General features: G+C 39.7%; 3 protein-coding genes across 3 annotated transcripts in view; 1 reads left to right on the forward strand and 2 right to left on the reverse strand.

The window, feature by feature from the left end:
• Positions 1 to 3,076, reverse strand: part of BTBD9 (BTB domain containing 9) — a 145,644-nt gene extending 142,568 nt beyond the window's left edge. The window contains exons 1-2 of the mRNA XM_026122935.2: positions 2,978 to 3,076; positions 871 to 1,038 (exon numbers count right to left, since the gene is read on the reverse strand). Coding sequence (XP_025978720.1) covers positions 871 to 952 — 82 coding nt within the window. The 5' untranslated portion in view covers positions 953 to 1,038; positions 2,978 to 3,076. The remainder of the gene's footprint in view (positions 1 to 870; positions 1,039 to 2,977) is intronic.
• Positions 3,077 to 5,329: 2,253 nt separating this feature from the next.
• GLO1 (glyoxalase I) lies at positions 5,330 to 15,041 on the reverse strand. The gene is made up of 6 exons (XM_026123021.2): positions 14,888 to 15,041; positions 13,635 to 13,717; positions 11,244 to 11,384; positions 10,263 to 10,330; positions 9,035 to 9,124; positions 5,330 to 6,515 (listed from the first exon to the last, which is right to left on the reverse strand). Exons 1-6 carry the CDS (start codon positions 14,966 to 14,968, stop codon positions 6,427 to 6,429), a joined length of 552 nt encoding a protein of 183 aa, XP_025978806.1. The 5' UTR covers positions 14,969 to 15,041; the 3' UTR covers positions 5,330 to 6,426.
• Positions 15,042 to 16,943: 1,902 nt separating this feature from the next.
• The window catches only part of DNAH8 (dynein axonemal heavy chain 8), a 167,913-nt gene continuing 158,973 nt past the window's right edge, over positions 16,944 to 25,883 (forward strand). The window contains exons 1-5 of the mRNA XM_064509531.1: positions 16,944 to 17,141; positions 18,954 to 19,191; positions 20,778 to 21,069; positions 21,722 to 21,856; positions 24,422 to 24,506. Coding sequence (XP_064365601.1) covers positions 20,779 to 21,069; positions 21,722 to 21,856; positions 24,422 to 24,506 — 511 coding nt within the window. The 5' untranslated portion in view covers positions 16,944 to 17,141; positions 18,954 to 19,191; position 20,778. The remainder of the gene's footprint in view (positions 17,142 to 18,953; positions 19,192 to 20,777; positions 21,070 to 21,721; positions 21,857 to 24,421; positions 24,507 to 25,883) is intronic.

Genomic DNA, 25,883 nt, shown 5'->3' on the forward strand with positions numbered 1-25,883 from the left:
AAGAATATAACCTGAACAGTTGTATTATTAGTATATAAAGTTTTTAATTAAGTTAGTGAAGAATTTTAAGTTTACTCATGTCAACCCAAGTACTAAGACACTATGCAAAACCTAAAATCTAAAATACAGTAAGGCTTTAAATCGCTGAATTATACATGAATGACTTCCACTGATACCTGCTTCATAGGGATGTTCATAACATTGAGAAAAATAAAGACTACAACTAAACCAAAATGTTACACTAATGTTATTATTGGCATCAGTCTGTATGAGAACTCCATAATGCACACTGTAAGTTTAAAAAACAAATTCTAACTTTAATAAAAAAACCCCAAAAAATTATTGACATCATATTAATAACTATGTCTGCATGCCTGACGAAACAACTGGTCCTACTTAGTATCCAATAATAATGTAATCCACGTGGTATGAATTTATTTATATAGAAGTTGAAAGATAATTTCTAGCAAACGCGATTCCCAGAAGTTTTAACTCTCACCTCCAACCCTTCTGTTGAGAAGTGAACAAAACAAAAACTTATCACGCTATTTACCACACCATTTCATGACAGCACTATGAACTACAGCATTGTGACTTAAAGCACACAGAAAGATATGCAGGGCTCATCTGTAAATGCATTCCAATTACTTCAGCACTGCAGTGTTAACATTTTATATTTTGCTCTGAGATGTATTCCTGTGATAGGATGGCAGAACTAAGTTTAGCTGCGTACAAAGAACAATATATTAGAGTTCAGATGACACGTTCACACATATACAAAATCAATATTAACGCACTTGATCGAACATGGTTAAAAATGGCATATAAAGTCTTAAACTGAATCTCAAAAAAATACATTTGCCCACTTACCAGTAAAGCTATCTGAAGATCTATAGTGGACGTAGCCTGTGGGCAGATGAGCAACTTCCTGAAAATTAGGGTTCTTTGCCATTCTGAACAACAAAAAGATTGAACAGCAAGCTCATGGAAATGCTATTCAGCAACATCCAGCTGCACAGCAAGTAATGTACCATATTCCTGAAACAATACATGAGACATATATCATAAAAAATAGGGAGTATGTGGCCCATGGCAAAATTGATTCTTTGAGATGCATGTTTCTCAGATTTTTTTTTAATAATTTTTTACATATTTCCATTCTACAGAAGAACATTAAATAACATTAGACTATAACACTAGAATTTTTTCTGAGCAGTCACTATTTAATTTTGACCACTTTTTTTTTTAACCGTCACAAAAGACATCAATATCTTCAAATTGAATTGTTCATGATAAGACACACAAACTTCATTCTGGCTGTCACTCTAGCTAAAACATAAGTGTCCTTGACCACACTATATTCCAGCACGAATCGCTTAAGAAAACAAGATCTATGCAAACTGTATCACACGTTTTATTCTCCCAGTATGCAAAGCTCTGTAAGTGTTCTTGTCTAGTTTAAGATTAACCATCTCCGTACCTCTTTTACACTACTTAAGGCAGTTGCAGATCTTTCTCCTGTGCAATCTTTTAATCTTAAAAGCAGAAAAGCTAAACAAAACTGTAGGGTGAGGAAATACAGAAATATGTAGACATTATGTATTTAAATATATATCAAGCAATGCTTCTCTCTCAATATATATAAACTACTGCTATTCTCATACCTGCTAGCAGGGAAAGTATAAACTTCATTTAAATTGCTAAACAGATGATACCTTGATCTACAAACTCTCTAATAAAAGACAGTCTAATCTTCTTTAAAGTATATGTTTAAGAAAGGAAGGAAGGAGAAGGAAGAAAAAGTATTTTTAGGTAGTCTCATAAACAGTAAAGTAACCACACTTCAATCCAGAAAATTGAAAACAGATGTCCCACAAAGAAGATCTAATCAATTTTTCAGGGGGAATAACAGGGCCATTTAAATATTTGTTCCCATATGCAATGTGTGTGATCAAATGGGCTTGTGTTATTAAAATATATTCAAAAGTCACTTACGAAAGTTCTTGCGTACTTGTTTTAGATAAGTATCAGTGAATACACCCCAACAGAACACTACGCTGCACGCACCAGATTTACAGATTTATAACTGGAAGACATCAAATATGCCTGCATACAACCGGAAGACATCAAATATGCCTGCATACAGAGTAGGCTCAGCTTAAGTCTTAAAAAAAAATTAAGCAATCCCACCACAATGGTTTTGGGACTGTAGACATACTGTGTTTTAAAAATAATGCAAGCTAAGAGCATTGCAGGGAAAGCAAAGAATATAGGCAGATTGTTTACAAGTTAATATCAAGCATTTTTATTTTATCGGATAACGTGACACAGTCTTCTATGTCAAAAGTAAATCTCATGAATCATAGTAGTGCAAAACATGCAACAGTAATACGACCCCAAAAAAGCCTGCTAAAACGTTTTGTGCACTACCACAAGGCCTGAAGACCAGACTAATTAAAGATACAACCACAGCAGTGTTGTATTGAAAAATGTAGACGGGCAAGGGAAAACGCAGGTGAAAAGGGAGCGTCGCAAACGGACAGCAGCGGAGAAGGATGAGACAAAATGAACCACGCAAGGTCACAGGCGGAGAAGTCAGGGCTGAAGTTTCCGAAAAGTTGCATGTCGCTGCTACAACCGTGAGGTGCTACAGAGGTGACACCGGCACTGGGGCCTCCCAGCTCCCCAGCCCCTGCAGAGAGCCGTCTGAGGCGAGGACAGCTCCCCTCCGATGAAACCGACGGGCTTCCTGCTACAGCTCTGCGCTCCACACCGGCGCCGCCCCCTCGCTCCCTCCCCGCCGCCGGGGCCGCCCGCGAGCGGCGCCCACTCCGGCCGCCACCCGGCCCCACGGCCCGCTGCCGGGGAGGCCTCGAGAGCCGCCCGCCGCGGGGTAGAGGGCCCCGCCGCCCCAGCCGCCTCCCTGCGCGGCGCGGGAGCCACGGCCCCCCGGCAGCGACCCTCCCCCAGGACTCACCGGCCCCGGCGACGACAAGACCTCCGCCCCCTGCGCCCGCCGCCGTCGCTACGTCAACCGGCGCGTTGACGTCACTTAGCAACGGCAGCCGTCCTCCTGCGCGCTGACGTCAGCCAGCAGCCGGCGGCAGCGCGTCGGCTTCCGTTATTCGGTTAGCGCGGGGGGCGGTGGCCGGTCCGCGGAGCCTCACGGCCACGGCGTGCGGCAGCTGCAGCCCGGGAAGCGCTCTTCACCGCCCGTGTGAAAATGCGGGTGCTCCCACGCACTACGTGCTACTTAATTCAGTGAATCGCTTAGCAGAAGAGAAATGTTACCTCGGAAGAGGCAAAAATAGCATTATGTCTGTAATCAACAAGAACATTTAACATAAATCTTACATTTAAAAATCTTTAATATCTGCTGCAGGCTAAAAGAATCGACGTAGGTATTTCTCTTATTTATTCTTGCATTTCACAACGGAGAATAGTGGTTTCAATTAGTTCTCTGTATGCCAGGCAAAGTACGGGTGTGGGGTTTTTTTTTGTAAAAAGCACACATTATATCCTGTAACTGTTTTTTACTACTTTCTTCTGACACTGTGAGTAAAACCTATTTTGCTGTTGTCCCTAAAAGTTATATAGACTAAGTCATTACTTCCTAGAGTTAAATATAGTTGCCTTTGCCATCTACTACCTCATCTACTATCAGAATGTTGTGCTTTGCCATGTACATAAAAATCAAGGGGAATTGCAAGAATTAGCAAACACGTTCAAAGTAAGTTTTATTTCAAAAGTGGAGAACTGTAGAAGTAGCCTACTGTCTTTTCATTTACCTAACTACATATGCCCTTTGATTCTCACCCAATTCATGAGCTATCCCTCCTTTAATTACTGGATTCCATACAGTTGTGTCAATAGCATTTCCAGTCACACCTGTACTTCAAAGCTTGGTGAAACAAATCTTGATGAAATATAAAAGAACAATGTAGATGAAACATGATCTGTTCTCCTGAAGTTAGATGCTTGTGAAAACTTCCTTGCTAAGACTTTGTTTATAAAACTCTTTAGATGAAATATTTGTATTAATAAGTGTTGAAATAAAAAATAAAGTGATTTTAGGCAACTTCACTTGGACCATTGTTACTCTAAAGAACTTCCCTATGCACACAATCTGATGCAAGATGCTGAATGGTAAGGAACTGCAGTTAGCACTTCTGTTTCAATTCAGTTGTATTTCATTTTAAACTCCTTTTTCAGAACATGAGCAAGAAAAGAGATGCATGTAAAAACACAGTTTACCCATGAAAATGCACATAAGCTGCAAACAACCAAGTGCTCTGTCTCACTGCTGTAGCTGTCATCCTTCTTGACACTATTCCTACTGGCTACAAAGCTTCAAAAGACAAATCATACTAAAGCTATGCTACAATAGTCTTCAAACATTAGAGCTCTCTAATTGGTGCTCTAAGGTTCTTTGCAATATTGTGTACCTTTTTTAAAGAAGTGAGGTGAGGTTTCATGCGTCAGCTGACCAACTGAAACAGCTGCTAAAAGGAGCCAGCCTTAATTCATTGTTCTGGAAACTGAGGATCCTTGAACTGGCTCCTCAGTTCTGCTCAATATATTGGCATGAAACTAACCCAGCATTCAAGAAAATCTTTGCCAGTTCAGGGAAATGAATCAGCCTGCTGGGAGGGCAGGTGGGAGAGCAGAGGAGTGTCAAAAGTGCCACAGTTAGGAGGAAGATGACAGTGAGACCATGTGGTGGCAGCTATTAAGACAGCTCAGTTTCTCAGGAGATCTCACTTTAAACAGTGAAGACAACCATACTGTCCCTACCAAAATATCCTAAAGTACAGGAGAGCAATCAACCTGACAGGAATAAGACAGAGAACAGGCTAGGTATTAGTACTGGAAGTGCAGGAGGGGGAAAATAGAGAATGCAAACATGGGGCAGTGTTTACTGTTGTGGAAAAAGCAAACTTGGCATACATCCAAGTAGGAGAAAGAGTCTGTTGTGCACGACACTGGTAAAGCATCACCTAAGTAGAGACCATCTAGAAAACATCCTATAAAGAACAATTTAAAATATCAGGGTTGTTTCATATGACAAAAAAATGAAGGAAGATTATCTTTTGAGTTACTATGTCTACCTTCTCATGAATTTATGGTTGCTTCAGCAGCTGCAGGCAGTGTCAAGCATACCAATAGTTTTACTGATTTCAAGTGTAAAAAAATTGTCTTGGATACAGTTTTATGAATGATTCTTAAAGTGGAGATCTGTGAAATTGCTGGATTTGTATGCACTATCTTGTCAAGCTGAGGCACACAGAACTAAGAATTCTTCAGATAAGGACATATGGCACACCCTGAATTTAAGTCATTAACACTATTTTTTGGTATTTTTAATAGAACATGGTAGAGAGCAAATGTGATTGTTCATACATTTCCATTTTCACTTATATGAGCCCAGGATTATTATGACAGAGCTATTGCTGTGCATTACCATTAAGTTAATACAACATTCCTCTGATCAAGTCTCACAGTTATGGGCCTCATCTTCACTGCCGTACTCTCAGTTCATATTCTTCATCTTTTATTGCTACGTTTCCTCTCAAAAAAGGATTCATGAACTTTCTGTTATCTAAGATTCAACAACTAGCAAAGCAATATGTTATATTGCTTTCAAGAGAATTTTGTTGTTTTCATCAATGCTTTATTTTGAAATGCCATTATACTATTCAATAGTTACATCACTGAAAACTTTACTCAACAGGAATAAGTGCAACCTGAACCACAATAAGCTGAGGCATAGGGTTTTTTTTGTATATTAAAGCTGGACATGTTTTACACTGTTTGTAACAGGTGCAACAGTATAAAATGAACTGATTCGTATAATGGATGTAAATGTTACACGTTTTCCTGTTATATACAGGTATATTTTCAGTAACTTACTCATCTTAAGAGGGCAGATCAAAATGCCTACTAGTAGGAAGCTGATGTTTCAGATACTGTTTTTCATTAAATTCCTAACACAGAACTCTACAGAGCACAGAAGTTTAATGTAGCCTCAGACTTTCATCAGATCAAAAATTATGAGCAAGTTCTTTCTGGTCTTAGAGGAGTTTTTTCTTAGTTTAAGTCTAAACAGTGAGAGATGCAGTGAACTTCCAGTCACACATCTTGTGAGAGTGTTCAGTGAAGTATCAACTTAACATTGAAGAGGAGAATCTCCATAAGGCCACTTCCAAAAGACAGTTGGTTGAATTTTCCTAATTGGAAGCAAACTGTAGTGGCATCACAGGACAACAAAGGAGAATTCATATACATTGAGGTTCCAGGGGATAGTCTGGAGGAGACTCTGAACACAATTGATTCTTCTCAATTAAGTGAGAATTTCACAAATGCTGTTACAGATTTTCTCCAGGGGACTGACAGTGTGCATCTCTTATACAATATACTTTTTCAGAACTAAGTTAAAGTCACCATGTGGTTAGGACTCAAAATCTCAATCCAGTAGCCATCAGGATCCTGAACAAATGCAAGTCCTTTCATTTTACCTGTAAGAAAAGATCAAGGTAAAAGGTAAGACTACATGAATGGTTCTTAAGCCATATATGACTATTTTGGAAAATGTGTTTCTTTTTTCCTTTTGCATGACACAAAAAGTAGTGCAAATCTGGACAAATTAGTTGGGAAACTATCTAAATTAATTTTTAATCAGCATTAGATCTTTGTATTGTCAATGCTTACTCTCAATAAAGCTGTACTTTAAAGCCACTTTAACATACTACCTTTTGTTGACTGAAATAAGTTTTCTGCATGTGCCCTGTGAGGCTGGAGAGAGAGGCAGAGAGGAACCTCATGAAGTTCAGTAAAAGGAAGTGCAGAGTCCTGCACTTGGAGAGGAATAACCCCACGCACCAGGACAGGCTGGGGGCTGACCTGCTGGAAAGCAGCCCTGTAGAGAAGGACCTGGGAGTACTGGTGGACGACAAGTTGACCATGAGCCAGCAACGTGGCTTTGCAACAAAGGACAATGGTATCCTGGGTTGCATTAGGAAGAGTGTCGCCAGCACGTTGAGGGAGGCGATCCTTCCCCTCTACTCAGCCCTAGTGAAGCCACACCTGCAGTGCTAGGTCCAGGTCTGGGCTCCCCAGTATAAGACAGAGAAGGAGCTCCAGGAGCAAGTCCAGCAAAGAGCTACTAAGACAATTAAGGGACTGGAGCATCTCTCATGTGAGGAAAGGCTGAGAGAGCTGGGACTGTTCAGCCTGGAGAAGAGAAGACTGAGTGAGGGGGGATCTTATTAATGTGTACATGTATCTGAAGGGAGGGTATACAGAGGATGGGGCCAGACTCTCTTCAGTGCTGCCCACTGACAGGACGAGAGGCAACAGACACAAACTGAAACACAGCGAGTTCCACCTGAACATACAGAAAAGCTTTTTGAGTGTAAGGGTGACCAAGCACAGGAACAGGCTGCCCAGAGAGGTTGTGAAGTCTCCTTCCTTGGAGATATTCAAAAGCCATCTGGATTGGTTCCAGAGCAATGTGCTCTATGTGACCCTGCTTGAGCAGGGGTGTGTGGACTAGATGATCTCTAAAGGTCCCTTCCAACCTCAACCATTCTGTGATTCTGTACTTTCATTCTTTCCTACATTACTGAATCAAGTCTCTCAGCCTGCTCCACAAAAAATGAATGCAAAGTCTAAAACCTCTTCCTCCTCAGCATTTACTGTATTTTTATTTCTTAATGTTAAAAACAGCTTTTGCTTGTTTCTCCTTCTCTTCCTTGGCTCTGTCAAGGATTCTTTCTTGAGAATTATTCCATTCGGTCTAAGCTGCTCCTCTTACATACTTAGAGCTGTGCAGTGACACGGAATCAAAGTCAACAGCTCTCATTTCAACCATCTTTTAGGTTCATCGGGGGCTGAACAAATTAAAAAGGGCTCAGAAAGTCTAAAATGCTAGCAGTATTGAGTTCAATTCTTAAATGAAGAAACTTGTTTTCAGGTTAAGTTTAGCAGTACATTTCTTACACTTGCTTCAGCTGAGAAGACAGTGAATAAGATGAAAATCATTTTAGGTCTCCTTTCAATTACTTGCTCTTATTCCTCTAGCAAGGGATCTAGAAAATCAGTTCCAATACCTGTAAGCTGAAGCTACTTTTTCTGTTTCTATCAAACGAAAAAAAAACCCCCATTGTTAGTACAGACAGCAATCTAGTTTGTATAGCCAGAAGGAAGAAGGAGTATCATAGATTCATGCATGCTGCTGGGTGTTAAATGTCTGTTTTGGAACACATTCGTAATAAAACTGTCAAGAGGTCTCTTCATGAAGGAGAATCCAGTTGAACAACACGAGAATTTTCACCACTGATTTCTGCATTTTAGGATAACTAAACGATGCCACTCTTTATTTATGTACTCTCTAGGAACAATTTTAGTTGTGCATCAAGCATTTTTGATTAAAAGTTACACAAGTCAAATAGAAATATCCTCATTCATCTATATCATACCAAGGCTGACAGAACAGTTAAGATATTAATGACTAAAAGGTGGGTTGTAGTAAATTTGAAGATATTAAAGAAGAACAAAGATTGCCGGAGAAGTTGAAAGCTACTCAGTTTTAATGGGTGGGGGTAGTTATGTCTTCCAAGTCATTTTATTTTAATATGAAAACAACCAAACAAATGTTAAATGTGTGAATTTGGCCCATGAGAGAGGAAATATCTGTAATAACTCTAGGCAATGTTATATATGGTAAAATAAGACATCAACAGAGCACATGAATTTTAGTGAAGGTCAAACTAAATATAGAATGTATGCAGCTAGGCTGATTAACCACAGTTGTAGTTACTGTAGTTACTGAGATGGCTCTACTATCAGTTTTCCCCATCGTGCAAGAGGGAGTAGGGTCAATTGGTTTTAGTATATTTTAAATAGTGAGATTAACTATTAGAAATGTATTATCCAGCTTTCTCTTAAAAACTACAACAACAACAGACCTACTACACAAAGTACATTTAAAATAAGGAATTAAAAAAATTAACTTGCATTTCTGATTGAGACTTACCATCATCTGGTTTCTTCACAAATTTCACCCCCAGTTCTTCAAACCTCTTACAAGCTTTATTGACATCAGGGACAGCAATTCCAATGTGTCCTGCGCAACAGGGTAAAAAGAATGAAGTACATTGTAAGTACTGTTGGGTGTTCTAGAAAAAAAAGTATGCTTAGCATTTCATATTGTCCAAAAAGTTTACATGCCATAGGTCACACCAGACATGATGTATCTGAGAAAAATATTATTTACAGAATGAAGAGCATTTCAAGTATTAACATTATTCTCCTTCAGAAAGTTTGCTTTTTGATGATGCCTTTTTAAAAAGAACTTAAGAGTTAAAATAGCTCATATCATTTATATGAGAATATTATATAGAATAGGAGAAATTAAGATTTTCAATCAAATTGCCTTGTCTGTATTGCCTTTCTGGAAGCACATCTATGTAACAGGATTTCTTTGCATTTGCTCAATTCAGCAATACAAGGATTTTATCATTAATGCTGTATTTGTAGAGACTAACATTAGCACTGCTCAAGGCCTCAGCTTACAGATCAATTCAGAAGCTTTAAATGTCAAGTAGCTAGATCTAGTCTGAATTTTATTTCTTAAGTGACCTTTCAAGGACTCAAAATATCAAATCACAAATTACTCTGTATCTTGCCACACAAATGCTACTCTCAGTCCTGCATATGAACAGAATTCTCCTTCTATCTCAAAACAGGTAGCTAGTATATTATAAAATAGAAACCCACACTTAAATCAATCTAAATATTATGATAATCCAATATGCAAGAGCAATTATTGGTTTTCATTGAGTGGTTAGTGATAGCATGTGTTTGCTTGCCACAAGATTAAACTCTTTATATAAAACTATAACTGAGACTCATTATTCTGAAATATATTTGTTTACATATTTTCATGATCTTTCAGAGTATATGTGCTGGAAGAAGAGCAATGAAGGACAGGATAAAAGCTCCCTCCCTTACTAGTGCTAGTACTGTTTCTTCAAATTAACCTACTAAGAATGTCTTCTCAGCCATGCAAGTTCAGAATTTTTATTCTACCAATTCTCAAAAAATAAAGCTTACAGCACACGTTTACCCAATAACCTTTGCACTGAATTTACACATTTTTTTTTTAAATGTCTGAACCTCTGTTTTTCCCCAATCAATGGAGGAAGAATGTAGTCACAATAAAATGAAGCTTAAAAACCACACATGGAAAACAAGAGACCTACCAAATCCTCGGGGATCTGAATTGCCATTGTGATAGGACTGATTTTCATCATTTTCAGTGCCCCAATTGCTGTAAGAAGTAATAATTACATATTTAAAAAGCAGCATGGATGTGAGCAAGTCCTAAATGTTCAGTTCTCCTCAGGAGGATAAGTAGCTTCCTTTAAGAAGGACCATCCGGTATTCTGAATCAGCAGAGAATTTCAAGCGTTGGCTGCATTCACTCAACTATCAGAAGATTTTCCCTAATCACAGGTCCTATGGACAGCCTTTGGAGTAGGACATTGGGGCTAATGCAGTCTTGTTCACAGTCATTCTGCTAGCTTTTAGGTTCTACATTTGAATGAGTCAGAGAGACAGCCCTACCTCATTCAAGTTACAGAGAAGGTTGTGCCGCATATGAGTCAGTGACTTACCAGTCACCAAGGAACATCAGGTGAAGCAAGCAGGTCCTGGAGTTAAACAATATAGTGGGGTACTGGGAGATTCTCTCTGTCTCTACACTTCTGTCAGTTACCATGATTTGAACATTAACAAAATTGTCTCATTGATATAAAGTGTATGTTTTGACTTAATATTTGCCTTGATTAGATTTTGCAAGCAATAGTTAATCCTTTATTGTGATGCTTCCGGGGATCCACAGGAAGTTCTAACCAAATCAGTTTTTCCTTGGTTCTTTTGAAATGTAGGTTTCCCTCCCCAGATGCCCATAAAATTGATACTCAAAGAGCATGCACATTAAAAAAGGCAGTAAGTCTTATTTCACACTTATGTTACCATTGTTCACCTATCAGTGTGAAAGAGCTCTGGAAAGATTAAGCTTGCCAAGTATCCATGATCTCAGCCACACTTTAAGGCTATATGACAGACATGAGGATGTTTTCACAGTAGTTATTACATTTTGTACTGAATCCAACAGGACTTCTACACTTTTGTTTAATCACTGTTAGGTATATGTCATCTCTTGCTATATTAATACTTACTGTGTCAGTTCAAGTGTAGCTTTTCTAGAGAAGGTCCAAGCTGTTCTCTCAGTTTTATCTTTCGGGATGTCATTTTTATCTTCATATGCCAGGAAATAGAGCGAGAACTTCATAGTAGGAAAATCGAATTTTTGAAGCAGTCTAAATGGCAACATTTGTTTTGAAATAGTTACTTAAAGAAGAAAAAATTCAGGTAGCCCGCAAGTGCACCAAGATGCATCTCCCATTTAAGAATTACTGCTGCATCCTTTTTGCCTTTCTCACTGTAATCCATATTTAAAATAGCTACATTTTGAACCATCAGACTGAAGTAGTCCAGAACACATTATAGGTCTATAAAAATTAGAAGATTTAAATGCTTAAAAGCCAAATTACAAGTAACTGAATAGCACGTATAAAGCCTAGGCTTGAGTCTGAAGTAGCCACTCACTCTTATTTGTACATATTTCCTCAGGCAGACCCTTAAGTCTGTCCACCTCAAAATGTCACCAAGGAATAAGAAGATTTACTTCCAAACTTATTCATTGGCACCAGACAAAGTTTAAGGACACAGCATGAAAAAATGATAATCATTACACATTCAAATGAAGTATATTTTACACTCTCAATAGTTATGTACAGTGATAAAATCTGTATTACATGTGAAGATTTAATCAGCTTAAATACTTGAGGTCAGAAAAAGCTGCTCATAAAATTTCTTCCTTAAGAAGACACCTACTTTCTCATGAAGCATATGATACAGACCATTGTCCTATAGAAAAATGCACAAGATAACAGACTGCTGGAGTGATCTCATGATGAGTACACACTGTTGCAAGCTTCAGAGAACTTTAAAGAAGACTCCTGTCTCTATTTTCACCTCACTTTTAGAGGTGATGTGGCACAATTCAAACTACATTTATATAGGAACTTTGACCAGAATAAGCAAGCATGCAAAACCAATCTAATTTTTTTTCAGATTACCTCAAGTAGCTGCTCCCACTGACACAATCTTAGTAAAATTCCCCACTACATAATGAATACTGCTTAAGCAAAGTCAAAGTGAGGAATTTACAATTGATTTTCTTACACTCGCATCTTAGGTGGAAGTATTTTATTTTACATTAGACCGGACTCACTTCAAGATGTTTAAAAATACACTAGAATTTTTTCTTGAAATAATTTGTTACAGATGTCAAGAATGTCCAAAGAGCCTTAGTACTGCTAGGTTATGTGACAAATAGCTTGTCTTCACAAGCACAGAGAGACAATGGCTGGTAGTGGTATCCAAATAATACCCTGCCTCAGCTATTCCCAGGCCCATCACAGGGGAGCAATCAGCACACCAAGGGCTCATCTCCACAAGCACAGAAGAGTACAGAGGCACAAGGGCAGGCGAGGGAACCCAAAACACCTACTCAAAGGAATGGACACCCTGTCTGGGTTCCTCCTAGGACTGTCCTAGGACATGATGAGCCCCATGGTCCAGGTGTGAAATGAAGCAAGATGAGTCAAGGGGAGCAGCTCTCTGTAGCATCTTTCAGACTGAGGTGGGTGACTGCCTAGTGGTATGGGACATGCTGAGGGATGCAGGGAAAAAGTATTTTGGGATTGTGAAAGACTTATAGTAAGGTATTTAGGGGAGGAACCAAAGTTGGAGAAAGGGAGGGACGCGGGTCATCTGGGGAGGTGACATGAGATAATCTGAGAAAATAAACAGATATGGGGATAAACAGGGACTTGTCACATGTGAACAGGGCTGGTCAGCATGCTTGTCTGGCCATGCCCTGTGCCTGACAGTGCCCTCTGTCCTATCTTCTTATTAAATTCCTCACTATCCTCCTGGGTGAGGGAGTCTCTACTCTATGCACATGTGTGTGTGCTGAGGTCTGAGTGCCAGGAACTGGAATCAGACCTAGGGGCCTGTGTACCTGTGGTGCCAGCAACTAGAGCAAGTGAGGGTATGCCAGTGAGTGGGTGGTTGCTAGCGAATACCAAGCTGGACTAGTGGGCAAGTACGTGAAGTGACCTGGGAGCCAGTTATGTCTGTGAGTCTCTAAGGGCGAGACCACAGGGACAGCTGGCTACCAGAGAGATCAGGGGAGTTCCAGCCAACTGCCATCAGTGAGAAGGAAGTAAGCAAAGTGTATGCTGATAATTAATGACCTACTTAAGAAAAAAAGAAAATTCTAGTCAAGGCCAATTTTAGTTCATTTGCAACTTAAGCATTAACAGTGCTGTGAAGTTCTCAAAGACTGCCATACTATCCAATTTGGCATTAGCTGATGGGCCAGAATTGTTCAAGTAGTTAGACCAATTAGTATAATTACACCAAAAAAAATCTTTTCTTTTTAGATGAATGTGCTATGCTAGTAGAAACAAAACTTATTATAGCATGCAACTTTCACTTACGTCATTCCAAGAACTCTTGTATAAAAGTCCAGTGACTTCTTAGGATCCTTTACTCTTAACATTGTCTGCTGCAGCAGAAAATCCTGTGGAAAAAAAATTCATCATCATGGTTATACATCAACCAGAATTTAATTATGCATATTAACAAAGATGCCAGTTAACAATGAATGTAGGCAACAGGCCCAGAAGTAGCAAGCAGAGTACTGCATCCAGTATAAACAAAGCCTTTTGTCCTGGTCCTAAAAATGCAGATTTGTATTAAAGAAAAATGCCTTTATAACATAAAAATTATACTGAAAGAAAAGCACAAGAGATTAGTACAATTCTTATCTTTATTATTCTTTTATGAGTTGTACTACATGTGAACTACTTTTGTATGCAAGCATATTAGATAGGTGAGTATTTGTTAGTGGGACTCATTGCGTACATTGAATTTACCTAAAGCTCAACTTTTAAATTCATTATTTTCATTATTTCCTTGGGCAGGGGGTTAATTTTCCTTCAAGCTCGGTGATGTCTTGGCACCAAGACCAGCCCGCCGTATTGTACGGGTATTCTTCTTAAATCACTGGAGGGCTTTATATACTAAGGGCTACTGATTAACTATCTTTGAAAAGCAGATAGTAGGCTAGTCTTGATACATGTATTTTTTTTTAAATCAGATGCTGAATACATGAAACGCTATTGCAAGGTTGTCCTAATAGGACAGCCTCTGCTCTGCAGGAGTGGGGTGGAGAGGCTCTGTAGCTGGGTTTTGTGGGGATTTTTTGCACCCCTTAATTTTGCGATCTGCAGAATCGTTTAAGTATCTTGTTAAACCACAGGGGAGCACAGAGAGGGAACTCACTGCCCTGAGTTCCAGCTTGACCGAAACCCAGCACACGAGCAGAAGCACTGATCCGGCGAAGTAGGCCATTGCAGGCCGGACTGGGGGAGTGGGGACTTGGGGGGGGCGGGGTGTCCCAATTACCCGCTGCAGCACTGCGCAGCCCGCTCTTCACTACGAAAACGCGAAGCCGGCCTGATTTCAAGGGAGGGACGCAGCCGCCCGCCCGCCCGCCGGGCAGCGGGGCGGGGGGCCGAGCTGGTCCCGCCGCAGCAGCCGGGGCCGCGCACCCCGAGCGCCCGGCCGCGGCCCTGCCGGCCCCATGCCGCGCCCCGCTCGCGGCACGTCCGCCCGCCGCAGATCCTCCTGCTGCCGCGGCGAAGGGTAGGGGGCCCACGGCGCCCTCCGCCACCTCGGCCGCCCCCACCTTGGTGCCGGGATCCGGCTCCGAGCAGGCGCCGTAGGCTGCCTCATCGCTGAGGCCGTGGAGCTCCGCCGGGGCGGCCATGTCGCGAGCGGAGCGGAGCGCAGCAGGGCGGCGGCGGCGTCTGCGCCCCGCCCCTGGAGGCGGCGGGGCCGTGACTGGGTGTGGGGGGAGGGCTTAGGGCTCCACTTTTTTATTTAATGTATCGGTTTGAGAGCTGCGGTGGGGTGTGAAGCATGGCCAAAAGAAAGGAGCACTTAGGTTGCTTAAACTGGGGGTATAAAGTCATTCAGTTCCCTCTTAAAATAAGTTTGCTAGACCAGCTAAGGGGGGCGGGAGCCTGAGACTGCAGAAGCGCTGTCAGCACATCAGAAGCGAATAACGCTGTAAAAATAGGTGAAATAAGGCCTCTCGAATCATTCACAACCCTTTCTGGGGTATGTTTCCCACATTTATCTACTTCTGGTGGGGAGGTCCAGATTGTCCTGTTTTCATACTTCATATTTCTAAACTACAGTGTATAAATCGGCTTGATGATACCGTTTGTATCGTTCACACAGCTGGTGTGACTGAGTATCATCTTACTACAACCATCACAGCTTATATAACCAGTAAGCTAAGGAGGAAGTATCAAAAAGTGTTACGCTTTTAATGGTCAGCTAAAAGTTTGAAACTAATGCACCCCGTCCCCCTGAAAATACATCCTATTAAACAAACATCTGAAAACAAATGAAACACTATTGATCAGATGACTTATTATTCTGCCCTAGTAATAAATGTGTGCTTTTAAATTTTACCCTGCTTCTGCCTTGTGTGGGATGTTCAGCAACGACTGTTCCCACAAGCATTTCCAGAAGCCGCCTCCTGACTGCAGGATTTGGTAGGTTAATCAGTTTAAACATGGAATGAAATTATGGATGCTCTGCATTAGTGTGAAGATGCATTTCCTCTACCCGTGGCTCACAGATAGAGGGTACCATAAAAATACCTCAACAGGCTTAGATAGCTCTGCCCAATGAATGGTGCTTTGTAAACCTTTCCAGCTGACTGTTTTCATCTTTCAGTGGTTTGAGAATCTGTCCTTACTCCTTTAGCACTATTTATAGACATGCCTGCAGTTCATTCATTTTTGTATATAAGATGTAGGTTTCTGTCTTTACCTATAGAAACTGGGAAAACAGTTCCAAGTGATATTTCTTTGGCTGATGCCCCTTTGGAATTATGCAGTGACAGTTTAGTATGAACAATTATTGCAGGTCTGAAAGATAAAAACATCTTTCTTTCAAAAACTTGACATGAAAAAGGGATGTTTTTTCCTGGATTGAATACTTGGAAAAAGTTTCCATTTCCCGGTAATTGAGGGAAAAAAGCACTTTCACAGTACAGAATTATTCTATTTTACTATCTATACAGTTCCATAAATACATATGGTGCTATGCAAACATTTAACACAAATCCCCAAACAAGGGAGTTTGCAGTATCAAGTGCTGATTCTACAGCCTGGACCATTTAAGTAGCTACATAGAGCTCTTCTGTATTCAAGACTGTCTTTATGACAGAATTAAGTTACTGCTTCTGGGGCTTAAAATTTTCTAACTTTATGTAGTAAATAGGAAAAAGTTTGAAGGGGGGAAACTGAGACAAAATTTTGCAATGGAGATACTATATACAGTTGTGGATTCAGATTAAGGGGAAATTCACATTAATTGATTTGCAGTGAATATAGTTCTTTCTCCTGTGCGTACATGCACCTGATAACGCAACAGACGACGCCTCACCCTCGCGGGGCCTCGCACTTTCTGCAGGAGCTTGCCTCAGGGCAGAACTGCACAGGCCACGGTTAACGCGCTGCAACAGGGCCGCAGCAACGCCCAGGCAGGGCGGGAAGGGGCAGCAGGGCGCCTCTGCCGGCGGCGGGCAAGCGGGGCAGAGGGGCATAGCCGCGCCCGAGGCGCCAAGGCCACGCGCCACGCCTCGCGGAGTAACGTCTCGCCACTGCCGTTACCAGCCGCTCCCTAACGGCCCTTCGGCCCTTCGCCGCACGCCTCGCTCTCTTCTTCTCCCTCCGCAGCGCTGTATAGTCCCGGCAAGGAGGTAGAACGCCTGCCCGCCCGCCCGCTGGGGCGGAGGGATCTGTCGCTGGCAGCGTGGGGGCTGTTTGCCCCGCCTTCCGAGGGGAAACGGTCGGTGCTGCGGTGGTTGCGTTGGGGGGCGGTTGTTTCTTTCTCCTTGTGGTGTGAGGCGCAGCTCCAGTCAGGTCGGTGAGAGTTGTTGCCTGCTTTCTCTGCCAAAGCAGGAGAAATGCTGGTTAAGGCTCCTCAGCTTGTCAGAGGAGAGTCAGGAGTCAGTAACCCTCGCGCTCCACCCTTGGGAATCCTCCTCTCTTTCTTCCCTCCCTCCCTCGCCGCCACCCTTCCTACGCCTTCTCGGATCTGTGACCCCGGAGCAGCGCTTGGCATTCCGGTTTTTTCAGGACTGGGTATCCCAGTTCCTATACTCTTGGGCCGGCTCCACTAGTTTGCTTGACTGCTGAAACTGGAAGGCTTAGGATGCCTTTCTCAGGGTAGTCTCCACGGTGAGGCTGCTCCATGGAGTTTGGAAACCTTGGCAGCTCCTGAACAGTGTGGAGTGATGGGTTTGGTTTTTCTCCCCCCGAGTTTCACTGCTGCCCACTGTGCTGCTGCTCTAAAGGGGTCAGGAGTGAAAATGAGAAGAATCGTATACCTTTCAATGGGCTGGTGTTACTGGTGACTCAGGTCTAACACTGTTTTTATGCATTTGTTTTAGAAAGAAACAGCATGTATCTAACATTTTTCTACAGATTTTTCTGTTGTATGGGGAATGCAGGAGAATCTATTTCATGCTGATTTGGTGAAAACTCCTAAGAAATGGCAAAATTTCTTGTGATTCAAGTATTTGGCTTGGATTCTCAGCTTTAGGTCTGAAAATCTAAACTTAAGAACATTAGAATTGCTATCCTAGGTCAGATTGCAGGTCTATCTCCCTTATATTTTTTTCCTCTAATAGTGATCAGTAGTCACTGTTCAATAGATGTTCAAGTAAAAAATACAAGGATCAGAAGAATATAAACTTCCATGGTATGCCCCTTCAGAGTCTGTTAAAAAGTTTGCACTCTGACAAACAGCAGGTTGGCAGCTGTAGATTTGTCTTGATTTTTTGGAGGTAGAGCAGTGACTTTCAGTTTGATCTAGATATAGAGGACACTTAAACTCTGGTGAAAAAGATAAAATTGCCATGTTTCTATTAAAAGAAAACCAACATTCACCTTTCTGCCTAGGATAAGACTGATTCTAGCTTGCTTAGTGAAACAAAGAAAAGGATTGATCATAATCTCTCAGTCTCTTTAGAAGTTCAGAGGAGTGACATCAACACATTTCCTATGTAAAGAAGAGAATTCAGATAACCTTCCTCCAGCTGTTACCAAAACTAGAGAGTGACAATCATCCCTCTGTCAAGACTTGTGAGAAAGACGGAGAGAAATAGTGCCAGCTTTTGGTATGGTGTAGAATAGAAGATACTAAGCCTTGGATGTGAGCTCCAAGAGGCAAGCAGAATGATTTTGTTAGTTTATGCCATGTTTGAAGTATACGCCCTAGGTTGTACTGGAAGCCGAACTCTGTTTCCATTTGTCTTACATGAACAGATCCTGTAGATAAGGCATAGCCTACTGGAGTTCTTGCTGTTCTTTGAATAATGTGAAGATCTCAGCTGAGCCACCAGACAACTTAAGTATTGATGCTTGGAAAGTCAGGGAGGATGCCAGTGTACAGTGTAGTCCTTGTTTCTAAAGGAACCAGTGAGAACCCCCTTTTTCTCACCTACTTGAGCTTTAGGGAAAGATATTATTGTCACTGGACAACTTCAAGAGAAAGAGTTAAGAGTCAAGGAAATTAACATCCAACATACTCCACCTGAATTTCAAGGAAGAAAGCACCATTGCCAACCTTATAGAGGACCAGCCCAATCAGAATGGAATTAATTAATTCAGATCTTATATTTTTAATTTATGACTTCTCTAAGTTGATTTTTCTTAATATTTTTCCTGTAGGAAAGAGAAGAACAACACTACAAGAGGTGATTTGCATGCTGAAGTCTACAGGACTGTGGCCACTTTGCTAGTCATGGACAAAAATAAGGAGCTACTAATGTAACATTATATATTACTCTTTGTGTCAGCCTCAGTTCTAATTTTCTATGTTCTGTGGCTGGCAGTAGTGACAAAGAGTATATATAACACACGGTCATACCTGTGGACAGTTGCCCTAAGGCACCACAAGAACTACTAGGTAATTCTTGGTATTTCTTTTAATCTTTATGGTTTATATTATCTTTATATTACTCTGAATAGAATGGCAATTTCCATGCTTTCGTTTCTGTCTGGTACCCCAGGTATTTATAAAGGTTCCTGAATGTCATACCTTAACATTGCATGTTTTTTAAAATATTCAGCATAGTATGAGTAAAAACATCCCTGTGAGACTAAACAAGCCATTTTTAAAAAAGGTAAGGACTTTAGGTGTAGCCGTCCTGATTATTATAATGCCTAAATGCTAGCTCTGCAATCCATGTGTAGAATTCTCAGCACTGAATAAAACTTTTAATCTTGTGTATATTTAGGAGTGGGATTCATAGCAGCCAGCAAATGCAGGTGGATGAGTAAGCCTCCTAATGGGAACAGGTGGAGAGCAGATTTAGATGCTTCCTTGCCACTCTGAATTGCAGGCTTGGGATTCAAAAAACAAACCTTACTTAGGTTTATGTGATAGTGGAATAGACAGGGGAAGAAAATTGTAGCAGCCTTCTTCTGCATAACATGCTACTGCTTAGAGCAGTCAACCATGAACATACTTTGTTTTAGACCATTTTAGAAATCATAGTCAGAGGGGGTCTAATCTGCTCCCAAGGACAGTACCCTAGCCACCAGGAGATGAACTGAGAAATTCCTTGCTCCTGTTGGAGAAGGTCATCATTTCCCTATGAACTGCAATGTTCCAGGAGTTAGGCGCAGAGTTAAGAGAAAGTTTGACTTTCTTGCGTTATGTTTTATATGCTGGTGCTCCAGGAACTTCTTAAATATTTTGTAAGATGTTCTGTGCAAAGAGATTGTCGGTTGGTGTGGTTTTCGGGACGTTGCTGTTAGCGTTAAGAAGCCACACAATCCTGGCCATTGTTATTCTTCAATCTGGGTATGTTTTTAATGTCAAAATTCTGATTTTTTAAAATGAAAATAAATCCTATTAAATAGATACATAGTAACACTATAAAAATTAAATGTTTCCACTCAAAAGAAATATTACCCCACATACTTCATTTTACAACATTAGTCTTGCAAACAGTTAAATGTATTAAGAGTGCTATGCATGGTAGGGGGTTCTGTATAAAAATCATGTGTAAATGCTTAGGGGAGCAATACTTCAAGACTTGATTTGGAAGTTTTTATGTATGTTCAGTTGTTGAGTAAGTGTATATTTTACAAATTAAAATATAAAGCATTTGTTTAAATTTTACTCAGTAATTTTTTTACTATTTCTCAGTAATCAGATATTCCCTGCAAGTATTAATAATATATTAAAACTATTCATCCCCCCAAAAATATAAACATATGGTATATTATTTGAAATCTCTCAGTCATCAACTTCACCATGATGTTTGTAACAGACATGTATATACATTTTCTGATATATTATCATAACAACTTGAAGAGAATCTGATGAGAATATTATGTTTGCATACCTGGCAAGTCAGTTTTTAGATGCACTCATTTCTCTCGTTTTTATTCTGTCTTGACTTTCTTCTCATTCTTCTTGAAAAGGTAGGTTTGAAAAATATGGATTATTGTAATATTAATTGATTGGAAAATTTCATATTTCAGAATGGAGGGGATACCAAGAGATAATATAGAAAGTTCAAACACTGGAGAAGATGCTGGACCCAGTCTCACTGCAGCAGGCAGCTCTGGGCCTAGCCTCACTGCACCAGAGGATTCTGCTCCTGGCCACACTGCACCACAAGATGCCGGACCCACATCTGCTGGCCATGCTCGACAAACAGCAAACTTGTCTTCCTTTCAAGAGTCTTCTCATCCTGTAAATCACAGACTGTCTAAGTTTCGCCGGAGCACCAGTGGAGTTCAGTCCTTGCAAGAAATTTTAAGAGAAAAACAGGTTTAGTATCCAGCATTGGATCTTGAAATAGGTTTCTGCATCTTTTCTCAGTTTATTAAATTCAGTTTATGTTGTTTCATATATTTTAACTTTTTCTTAGTTTACATTCAGTTTTTAAATTCTGCCTGTTAGAAAGTGATTGAGTCTTTGTTTTTAATGTTTTGCAGTATTTTCAGGTTTTATTTTAAAGCAATACAGAAAGGGAACAGGAGATGCTACTGAATAATTTACACTGAAGTAAAGCTTTACCCAACTTAGCTCCTGCAAATATTTGTCCACGATAAGTACTTCAGTTTTAAATTGACGTTAAGTGACATTTCTGTATCAATGCAATAAATTGGAATACAGATTATGCAAAAGAAAACCGGTTAATATGGCACACACATATCTTAAAAGCTGAGCTGTAGTATAGCTAATGCTTGCTTTTCCTTGACATATACCCAGAGTTGGCTTTGTTTCCATAATAATTCTTACTAAGCCATCCTGTTAGCCTCTGAAAATTTGTATATTTTTAATGAGTAGGATAGTTTTATGTTATCTTATAATATAAGACAGTAGAATTTAGCAGTACTTGCAATTTAAGTAGTAGGTTATTTTTTGTGGGGTTTTGTTTTTCTTTTTTTTAGTTTTAAAGACATGTTTAATGTTTTAGGCTCGATTTAAAGAAGCAAGAGAATTTCGAAAAATGAAAATTAATGCTTCCTATAAATATATATTTGAAGTTCTCAGTGTCAGGCTAGGTTTAGACTTAACAACTGTGGAAGAAATGATTTTGGATGCCCCTTCGGTAAGTCTCTTCTATATATTTGTTGAATTTCAATTATTAATCAAAATGTGTAACAATTCCCCCTTTGATATGAAATGTTACCCACCATTTAGATTGTTTCTGTCAGATAATGGGATTAGTAAGGCACACAGCTCAATTAAAACAATACCTAACTAAACTTCTTAGTTTCCTAGCAGATTTGCAAATATTCTCTGTGTTTTTGATTGTGAATCTTTCATCTTCCTTACCTCAGGAAAACAATAGTTATTGATGTTATTTTGACCCGAGGGATATGGATGTTATTTTGACCCCAGGGATACTTGTCGTATCTACCAGTTTCAACAAGTTTTATCCATCTCAGCCTGACATAATTATATTCTAAAAGTAGGATTATTTTTTATTTGTAAAGCAAATCCTCACTGAAATGCTGACGATTCTGCAAAAATACGTATAACTTCATAGAAATATTTTGAAAGTTAATAATGTTATTTAATAATAGGAGGGTAGATGAATTATGCACCACTGCGTTAATGTAATTACATTTGGAAAGACCCATGAAAGATGGGAATAAGAGTGGGTTTTAGAGTGAGCAGGTCCCATAACATGTGGAACTTGTGAAAGCTCAGTTATTCCTTGTGTGTGTGTTGAAGTGTTGCATCTTGCATAGTGTTTCAAAGTGCTTGCACAAACAGGAGCAACCAGCTAAACTGTTCTTTTGGTACAGCATCAAAAGTCAATATGGCTGTACTTATAAAGATAGGGTACTTCTTTGTCTGATTGCATGACATTATTCTTTTCTGTTAAAGAGATTTTTTACTTATTCAAAATTCAACCAGGGATTGTCGTCTTTGATCAAACAAATCAATTGTTAAAACTTAAGCTGTTCAGTTACAAGCTGAATTTGGTCATGATCCCAATTTATTGTTTATTGTTTGCTTATTGATACTTACATATCATAAAATGTATTTAAACAGTCCTGTTTTTTCTTATGCTCAAACAACACAGAGGTGCTTCAAGTATATAGTTTTAAATAACCCTGACTTAAAGGAAGATGGCTGTTCTACACTGAGTTTGATCAATTCAAATACTTAAAAACCTCTGGTTTTTTTTTTCTCTTTTGGCCATTTTTGCCATTCGAAAACTAGTATGGGAAATCATGTTTTATGGTTGGAAATTTTCCAGTTTCCAGTCCCTGTTTATTCATACAGGTTAGGCCACAGAGGCTGTGTCAACACTGTCCTTTAACAAATTATCTGTTATAAAATTCCCACATATATGAGATACGCAAATATATATATACACACACTGTCTGTCTTTGACATCCGCAGTCTAAGATTTATCCATTAAGTGTTAGCCTGTATGTATATTCACACAGTGAGTGTTTGTATCATGTGCACTTGAACTAGAAGCTGTATTTGCTGAAGTGGTCGCTACAGGGATATCTCACATCTTATCCTCCTTTGTAAAATCATATAAGGCCAAAAATTACAGTTTGACTTTCTGTTTATCTCAAGTTTGAGTGCTTTTTGTGGTTGTGAATCTTCTTCTGATTTTGTCATTGACCTTTTAGTACTTTATCCAATTTTCTTTTTTCTTTTACTTTTTTCTTTTGAATTTTCTGTATTTTTCTCAGTGACCCTGTTATCTTTTACTGTCTGTTACCTAAAGCAAAAGTTGCAGTGTCTGTTTCTAATTCTGGCTTGCTTTTACTTTTTCTCTTATTTTTGCACAAAATGTTGTCTTCATACGAGACCAGCTTTAAATAATGCCCACCTGGATGTCACATCACTGGCCTAGTACAGCTTGGAAACTCAGATTTTGGAGCCCACAGCTATAATTTCAGTGTTGTTTTTCAAAGTTGTAATCCATATATAAACAGCTTTTAGTACACAGGTCCACATTCATACTATCCAAAGCACCACGTTTAACATGGTAAAATCAAAATGGCTACCCAGAGACCTGTAGTGTTTCAGGGTGGGTGGTTTGCAGGTACAGCAAGCTAATTATGTGGCAGCATGGTTTCCCTCAGTTGTGATTTCTGATGGTCCTCTAGAGGTGAGTGAAAATCTTTGCTGTCAGGAAAAGGTTTTGGAACCATTGTGGCCACTTCTTATCTCCAAAATAAAATTCTAACATGTCATATTACTCCTGTTTTAGATACCAATCTTTTACATTTAGGGGGAGGGTTGCAAAGGCAGGCTGTGTCGTGTCATGCAAATCTGCTGTGTATACTTCTAAGGTTCTTATGACTGATTATTTCCAGTTTGATACTTTATCCTTACAGATCTCTGTGAATGACCAAATGTCCTCCAGTGTTTCTGCATCACTGGTTGAGAGCATAGACATTTGATATACAGACATCAGGAACTAGGTCACTTGTCTGTCTATGCAGGTTCAGTAATTGACAGTAGTGTTTGAAGGATCTATTCCATTGTTTTGTAATTCCTCACAACAGTGTAGGATAAAACATTTATTACATGTCATCAAAACTTTAGACAGCTGTCTGATCAAATGATTTTGCATATCTTAAAGGCATGTTAAACTGCAGTTTCTTGCTTAACAAGTATTCACTTTTTGATTTAACAGCTGGAAGCATTTGATATGTTTTTTGCCAAAGGAGGAAGTAAAACACTGAAATTTTTATATCAGGAAGGAGAGGCACCTGGAATAGGTAATTTTTAAACAGCATTAATACAGGCAGACTTAATCCCATCTGTTGTTAATTTAGTTTAATGTTTTCCCCCAAAACCCTGTCATTCACTTGTTCATAATTCTGCAGTTTTTCACTATAAGAATTGAAAATGGGCGTTTCAAATAATTGCTTCAAGATGAATTGTTTAGAAAATGTTCTGTCAAAGCATTTCAGCCTTTCCTGGAAAGAAGGCTATAAAAGGATAAGTTACTTTGCAGTGTTAAATCAGTCACAACCTTTTCTTTCAGGAATTATGCCCCATATATATTCAAGCAGAGCCTACTCTCACAAAACCTGTCTGAATTTGCCCTTGTTACAAACATTTGAAAAGTTTCAGTTTTCACATGCTCAGAAGAGATTTAGAATTTTATGTCTAAAATCTCTAATCATTTTTTGTAAGCACTGAACCTGTAGTTCCTTTACCTAAGTATACGTAACGATTGAATTGCATAGGATTATATCCCAAGAGGAACTGAGGGTGTCTGATCCTCTTATTACCCTTTTGTATAGATGTACTCTGCACACTCCATCTCTTCAGAATTGCTTGAGTGTGCTGCAGCAAAGGGTTAGTGATTCTTTCCTCCTAATTACTTCTCCAAAAAGAGTAGAACCTGTGCCGGAACTGAAATCTTCAGTTCAATGATGCTGCTGGTACCAAGAAGCCGACAGGAATAAGCTCCTTTGATTCCAATCTGGTACATAACAAACTAGAATAGGAGAGATGTGAAGGGGAAAAGTGGTTAGACTGTGACAGCAGTGGCATGTAAAGCCTCAGAAATGAGGTCTTAAGCTCCCAGAAAGAGCAGGAAAGTGGAAAAAATGAAACTTGAGCTAGGATAAATATGGCAAAAATCTCTCAGTCTCACTTAGAGAAAATGAGCAGAAGGATCTGCAACGGCTAAGTAAATTTCCTGTGCAAGCTTGACACCAAACTTCAAATTCTTGATTTCTACCATTCTTCAGCTGTCAAGGAACATCTCTGAAACATACGGCAAATTATGTCTCGTATGCCTTCTCTAGTGTTGGTCTTGATGGAAAACATAGAAGACTGTTGTTGCCAATTACTTCCTCACCTACTAACAGAAATGTGAGTGGTCAGCCTGAAGGTTGCAGATCTGATGATGAATCTTACGTGCATCAATATGCTGCCACATGTTAGATTTTGTCAATTTTTTTTGTTTGCCTTTTTTTTCTTTTTTTCTTTTTCTTTTTTTAAGGAACCTTGCAAACAGCTTATTCAGTTATTAGACTAATGCAGAAATTGAAAGGTAGGCACTCAAAAATGAAAAATCTGAATTAAGGTTGCCAGAATAATCTTAATTAATCCTCTTAGAGTAAATTGGTTATATTATATTT

Source organism: Dromaius novaehollandiae, chromosome 3, assembly GCF_036370855.1.
Source record: "Dromaius novaehollandiae isolate bDroNov1 chromosome 3, bDroNov1.hap1, whole genome shotgun sequence".
NCBI lineage: Eukaryota > Metazoa > Chordata > Aves > Casuariiformes > Dromaiidae > Dromaius > Dromaius novaehollandiae.